This window comes from Sciurus vulgaris (genome assembly GCF_902686455.1).
Source record: "Sciurus vulgaris genome assembly, chromosome: 7".
Classification (NCBI taxonomy): domain Eukaryota; kingdom Metazoa; phylum Chordata; class Mammalia; order Rodentia; family Sciuridae; genus Sciurus; species Sciurus vulgaris.
The window spans coordinates 129,122,932-129,130,693 of NC_136467.1; the positions used below are offsets into that span (position 1 = coordinate 129,122,932).

General features: G+C 33.6%; 1 protein-coding gene across 1 annotated transcript; it reads right to left on the minus strand.

Moving 5' to 3' along the window:
* Positions 1-366: 366 nt before the first annotated feature.
* Positions 367-1,305, minus strand: LOC306666668 (olfactory receptor 2B11-like; the record flags this gene model as incomplete). Its single annotated transcript, XM_079148891.1, has 1 exon — positions 367-1,305. The coding sequence occupies one exon, from the start codon at positions 1,303-1,305 to the stop codon at positions 367-369; it is 939 nt and encodes a 312-aa protein (XP_079005017.1).
* Between the last annotated feature and the right edge of the window lie 6,457 nt (positions 1,306-7,762).

Below are 7,762 nucleotides of genomic sequence, written 5' to 3' on the forward strand. Positions count from 1 at the left end.
TGAAATCGTTTCTCAGGTGAACTAATAGGAACCCATTGAAGAATGGCAGCAATGCTATCATTATCATTATCATTAATCGAATCAATGTATATTATAATTTATTTTGTTATTTTAAAATTACAAAGTTACTATTTCACTCTGAATATCCCAGAATAGAACTATTTTAATATGTTTCCACAATTAAAGTGCCCATGCAAGTACATATTAACTGATTTTAATTTTTCTTTACATAATTACAAAGAATGTTATAAATATTACTAGTTTGGAACAAGAAAATGGAACATAATATTGCCTAATAGGAATGAGTTAATAAGGAAACCCATATACCCCAATTCTAACTTTTAAATAATTTGATGTCTCCCAGCATCACTTGGAACTGAAAACACTCCTCACCAGCTTACTTAATGACCCTTTTACATCCTTATTCCTCAGGGTGTAGATGAAGGGGTTGAGTGTAGGAATCACTACTGCATAGAAGAGAGCCATGAACTTGGGCTGGTCTCTTGAGATAGAAGAGGGGGGCTGAAGGTACATGCTAATGACTGGGCCATAAAATAAGAAAACTACAATGAGATGGGATGAACATGTGCCTAAGGCCTTTTTCCTTCCTTCAGAAGATTTTATCCTAAGTATGGCATGTCCAATACTAGCATAGGAGGCAAGAATTAAACACAGAGGAATGGCTACTATAAAAATGCACACCACAGAGAGGGAGAGCTCATTAGCTTCTTTTTCCCCACAAGCAGTCTTTATCAGAACTGGAATCTCACAAAAGAAGTGATTCAGTTTATTGTTGCCACACAGTGGCAACTGCAATGTGAGAGTGATCTCAAAAACGCCATAAGTAATTCCACTCATCCACATAATAGACACTAATAGGATACAGATACGCTGATTCATGATGAGGTTGTAGTGCAGAGGTCTGCAGATGGCCACATAGCGGTCAAAAGACATGAGAGCCAGAAGAAGACATTCTGTGGCTCCCATGGTGCTGAAAAAATAAACCTGAATTACACACCCCACATAGCTGATGGTCTTCTTAGAGCTTCCCAGGTTAAACAGCATCTGAGGCACAATGCTGGTGGTTAAACAGATGTCCAGAAAAGAGAGGTTGGTGAGGAAGAAATACATGGGACTGTGGAGACTGGGATCTAACGTGGACACCAGGATGATTGCAATGTTTCCCATCATGGCCATGGAGTATATTATGAAAATAATAACAAATAGAGGAAGTTCTAGCCAAGGATGATCAGTAAAGCCTACTAGGATGAACTCTCCAGGGTGGCTTTCATTAATCATCATCATTCTCTTCTCCTTATTTCTCCTATGGGAAGGAATTTACAAAAAAAAAAAAAAAAAAAAAAAAAAAAAAAAAAAAAGTGGTAATAAAGAATGATAAAACATAATTATGCATTGAACTTAAAAAATGATAGATGGGATGCAAAACTTGTGGAATAATTAACATAAATGATCTGGCATTAGGTGACCAAATTCCTTTCATGACAGTATAAATTAAAAGCAGCCACCTTCAGCATGTTTCATAATCATTCTGACACAAAACTTCCACTTTGTATAATAAGCCAAACTACCTGTTTCTTTGTGTTGCAATGAGGAATAAATTAAAAGTTGAAGCAACTGTGTTTAAGAACATCTAAAACAAAAACTTTTACTGGCATGAAAATCAGTAGGGGAGTTTGTTTACATTATAGCTCCCCCCATCCAAATGTCTGATGAATGAGGTGTGTCAAGGGATGCTGGAATCAGAAGATTTTCAGACGAACTGCTACAAGGCATTACAGAAATATTAGAAATACTAAAAGTATTGAGATTGCAGACATTGTGGAAGGAGGAGAAAATCTGAACCTATGGAAATCATCAATATATTCATATCCAACTAAGTAGGTAGTTCATAAATCATAATACTTCCAGAGATAGGAATAAGACTTTGGGTTGAAAAACTTGTTTCTTAGCTCTTCAGAATTGAGCAAGTTCAAACACTTTTAATATTACTTTCCTGAATGATAAATTGAGGCAGTGAAGCTAGATTTCCTATTGTTTAAAAATTTGTTTATTCATGTACCACTTTCTTATATAACTATTATATATTATACTAATATTTTGTTATAACTTTGGGGAATTTGGTCTTTTAAGCTAAAGGTTTTTTAGTATATGCTTTCATAAGAATTTTCCATTATAAAGTGAGATTATCATCCTACTCCAATATGAGAGTTTAGACAATTATCAGTGATCAGTTGATTGTATATAGTTATAAATATATTATGGAACTTTATATGACAGCCATCAGGAGAAAAATCAATATCCCAGTATAGGTCCAACGACTTATTCAGATTCAACAGCAATTTTACATTTTCAGGACATTGGTATTTTTTTGTTTCACAGTTAAAAGTCATACTGATAATAACAAATTTCATTAGTTGAGTAAAGCAGCATTTTGAGAAAGATAAATAAGGTAATGAAGGTTTTAATTTCCATTGTTCTTTGCTTTAGTGGTGAGGCATATTTCATAAATTTGACCTTCTGTAAGATGGGAAAGGTTCAGATGTGGAGTTAAGACAGAATATCTTTCTGGGTTACTCTTTCTTTCCCTGTGTGGCAAGGTTATCCAATTATATTTTTAGGGATAAAAGACACAGTTTTCATATTGTTTCATTAAACCCTCAAAGCCATCCTTTGTACTGTCATACAAAAGTCCTCAGAGTCAACATATGAATGTTGTCCCTTGATTAAATGCTTTTTAGTGTAAAATTATACTAAAATAAAATCATAATAATTCCAACTAATCCTGTGAGGTCTTTATGCCAAAAATTTCGATGCACTTATTACACACATTAAATCACTTAGTATCACTTTTTATGCCCTATAACAAAGGAAATGTTAGTATCCCCACTTCAGGACACTGTTATTCATTCTTTTTGTACTGGGGATCGAACTCAGGGCCTTGTGCTTACAAGGCAAGCACTCTACCAGCTGAACTATCTCCCCAGCCCCCTGTTATTCATTCTTAAAGTGTGCTACTAACTGGGAGTTTTGAATATTAACGGACAACAAATGCCATAAATAAGATAGTGAGATGTTGAGATGATGAACTCAGTTTCAACATTTCAAAGAAAGGATGATTAATTTAGAATGAATATATTTTGGAATGTGTTTCACCTACACTTTGAGTTTGATGTTATGCAAGTGTTATATCTGCACAGAGAATTTAGAAATTATCCTTGTCCAAGTTGTTATTCAGATAAAACTCTATGTCATATATTGAATATGAAAGGAGCATGGTCAGAATTATTTAGATTGTTAACAATTTCCAAAACATGTTTATTAAATAGTTGCACTATAAGACTCAATTTCTCTCTATTGGATATATTTACATTCATTTTTTTTTCATAAATGTTGAAAAGAATTAACATTTTTATTTTAATAGGCATAGTTATTGTATAGGCATACTTATATATATATATGGGTTACAGTGTGACATTTCAATACATGCGTACGTGTTGTGATCACATTGGGGTAACTGTCATATCAATCACCTCAGGCAAGATTCACATTTTTATATTTTTTCTGCCCTGAACTGAACTTCAGTTTTATAAACAATAATTATAGATTTGATCTTTCAGATTATTTTTTCTAATTAATTACATCTAACTCTCAGTGAGACTATACTTTGAGAAAATTCATTAAATTTTATTTAGAACTTTGTTTCTGTCTTTCATCTTCAAAGTAGAAGATGTGAATGGTGATTGCTCATAGTCTCTTCATTTCTCTGGTATCTCCTTAAAGATACTAAAGAAAGTGTGACTAATCAATTTCATTTACTCAGAAATATAGTTAAACTTTTAAAATTAGCCTTAGATCTCATGCTGTCCATGTCCTGCTCACCTTTCATTATCTTTTGGATTCCGTCTGCCATTTGGACCTTTTACTTGCAGTGATTTTCCATTCCTAATTCATCACACAGTAATTATATACCCATGAATGTTGGAAGTCAATTTGATAAATTGCCAGACTCTGTGTTAAAATTTTCTTTGCATCTCCCTTACATTTTCAGACTAATGTATCTTATTCATACTTTAGATTTATCACATGTAGTATCTTATCTACACTAACAACATTTTTTAGTTTTACAAGGAGGAAAAAAAAATCACAAGCAGGAATCAAAGTCATTTTCACTGAAAAGTGTGGAGAAGTGAATCAATGAAATTTTGACCATATAATAAGAAAAAGTGATTCATGTTTTATATTCACATAATTGAATGAAGACTTCATTCCTCAATCGAGTGTATCTTTCAAGAATATTCACTATGAAATGTAAATGCTTTTAATGTTAGTTAAAATGAGAGAGTGAGAGAAATTAATTATAAAGTCAAATCTAGTTGTTCCTAGAGCCACTGACCTAGGTATTTCCAAAGTTTAGAAAAGGGTACCAGAAATGAGATATACCCTATCTTTCATATGCACATTAGCACTAGGTTCTACACACATTCCAAATACATGGTCCATAAAACAGCGTTTTTACTCACCTTATTTTTTTATAGATATTCTTCAATAAAAAAGAATAGTGAAGGGGATACATTTAAATATTTCAAACTTTTAGAAATAGACCAGAAAAGTATAGTGTACATTTAGACTCAGTTTCCGAACCATTAGTGTTTTAGTTAATATAGGGTACAAAAGAGAGGGGGAAAAAACCTAGCTCAGTATGTAATGCTTTGGGGCATGCTATTTGTATGCTTTCTTTCAGACTCTTGGACAGTTTTCAAAGAAGGCTTTCACTTATGTTTATCCCAGATGAATTAGCAGAGCAAGTTCCCAGGGACAGAGATCTCTATGGAAATGCTTTTTACATAAAATTAGTTACTACTAAACTGAGGTCAGAGCAAGTATCTTTATTACATGTGCTCTAAATAAACACATATGATTTCTCAACATATGAAACACTAATTTTGAATAAGATGCAATTAATAATAAATGAATAAATAAATGGTATAAACAGTATATGCTAAAAATAAACTTTATGAAAAAATGCTTCTGGGAAATTTAAACAAGAAAATATTGAATATTCTACTTCATTGATTCTTAGATGTGTCACATAATATTTAATTATTTTTAGTTAGAAGAGTAAAGTGGCTCAAAAATTCTTTGGGTCAATAAAAAGTAAAAACTTTCAGTTGTTACAGGGTTATATCATTTCTCAGTTTCCATTTTCTTGAGAAAGATTTTGGTCAAGAGATCAAATCAAATAATCAGAAAGAGTTTTAAAATTGAAATGAAAGTAAGATCTACTTCCCAGAGAGAAAATGGCCTGGGGTTTTCCACATAGAAGATTTCATATTTGGCCTGCATACTTCCCTCCTTGTGCAATATTTTTTTGGTGCAGTTACTGTGGTTTCAGCACCAATGCCTAGTATGCTTACACTGGTTTTGCAGTATTGTTTTGTTCCTATCAACAGTGAGATATCATATTAGGTAAAATAAGCCATTCATAGAAAAAAGTACTGCATGAGATCACCGAGATGTCAAACTTAAAAAAGTTGATCTCATAAAAGTAGACAGTAAAATGCCAGCTACCCAGTGATGTGGTGGTTTGATAGGGTTGAGGACATGTGAAGGATACAAAATTTCAGCTATATTTGAAAGATAGATTTACACATTGACATGATAAATATTGTTAATAGCAGATCAACTCCTGAAAAATGCTAAGAAAGTGAATGTAAAGTGTTCCTACCACAAAAATCACAACTAAGTGATGTAATCCATGAGATAATTAGGCATTGCACAGTGAATGTCAAAATACATAACACACATGGCAAATATATATATTTTGCCATGATTTAAAATAAGTCAATGAAATACAAAGAACACCCCAAAATAAGATAAAATTTAAAACCAGGCTGGGGAGATAGCTCAGTTGGTAGAGTGCCTGCCTCGCAAGCACAAGGCCCTAGGTTCAATCCCCAGCACGGCAAAAAAAAAAATTTAAAACCATCCTGCAGAATATGATCTTCAGTGTGTGTTGCAAAGTTTAGTCAGTCATGGTCCCAGCAGAAAATTGATGGCACATTGTAACTGGGATATTGAAGACCATTTTACAAAGAAAGCATCCACAAAGGTGTAAGAAGGATTTAGGAGTACAAATATTAAGTTTATATATATATATATATATATATATATATATATATATGTATATATATATATAGGACCAAGCAGGTGCTCATTTCAAAGCAAGAGCCTCTCATACTTTTTGTTAAATACTTTCTATTCTGTGCTGTACTCCTACAGGGTGAATCAATAGGATTCATTGATTTCTGACTTCTGGTTGGGTTTAGCTGAGAAGAGTTACCATTTAAGATTTGGAGAATAGAGCACAGCTAGTTTGGGTCATGTTTCCTTAGCTTCTTCTCAGTCAATGTTGCTTAACCAGAGTTCTTGGACGTGACCTTGTGCACGGAAATACTCTTGCTCTTTCTTTTTGCTTTCAAATATTACTTCTTCCTGTGAGGTCATGGTTTGGCAGCAATATCCCCACTGTTGCCAGCTTGTTCTATAAAATGAGCACCTGCTTGGTCCCAACATACCAGAACAGACCAAAGTGCAGTCACTCACACTAAAAGCCACATAATCAGACTGAAACATTAGGTAAGCAGATCTATCCTGAAATACAAAGAAGTGATTCCAGTCTATATGAGGCAACATAATAGAAATGTTTCCTTCTATTTAACACTCACCAAAAGAGCAACCTGACATTTCCTATTGATCTGTCGTTGTCCCCTATTTATGCAGCCCTGGGTTCTGCATTTGTCCAGGGAGAACTCTCATTCTATTTTTTTAATAATAGAAACTGCACTGATTCATGAATCAGGAAAAAAAAAAATCCTATAACTGAATTTTTTATTATTTTCTCTTCCGACAAATGGTACATTATGGGATACAGAATGAATTTGAAACAGAGGAAAATGAGTAGAAATACTTAGTAAATGCATAATATGGAAAATATATAATCACTTCGTACATGTGGTTACCTGCTATTTGATAAAATTGAACTTGTTTTTCCAAATAATGCAATCCTGCATTATATTCGTAATTTTTACATTTTTATTTCAGTACTGAGATTGAATCTTAGTGATTTGTCACTGAACTACAGTCACAGCTCCTTCTTTTTTTATTTTGATACAGGGTCTCACTAAGTTAGCAAGACTGGGTTCAAATCTGAGATCCTCCCACCTCAGTCTCCTGAGTCACTGGGATTACAGAGGTGGGCCACCATGCCCCAGCACTAGATCATAATGTCATCTACACATTTAACTTACATAGTGTGTGTTGAGAGAGAGGAACAGAGACACAGATTTTTCATTTCACCTTTTTATTGTGAAAACATTAAGAATTATTCTGAAATTTTTAAGTATCACTTGAATTCTACTCTTCGTGTTAGAATAAGTAGGCCGGTTGACATGAACAGTAGACGGAAGAAGGAAAAATGGGGCCCACTCCATCTTTAACGATGAAAAAAATAACTCCACCTCAGGTGATAGAAATCCTACCCATAAACCCACCTCCTTCTTAAACAGGAAGAACCAGGAATTACCAGCTTCAGGGACTTCCCAACTTGAAAAATGCAGAGAAAATTAGGCACTGCCATTTGGGTATCCTCTGATTCATTGTAATTTATATTATGCTTTTAAACACCCACAGGTTTCATTTAGGTAGTGATAGGAAGTTTCCAACATTGTGGAACTAGTGCAGG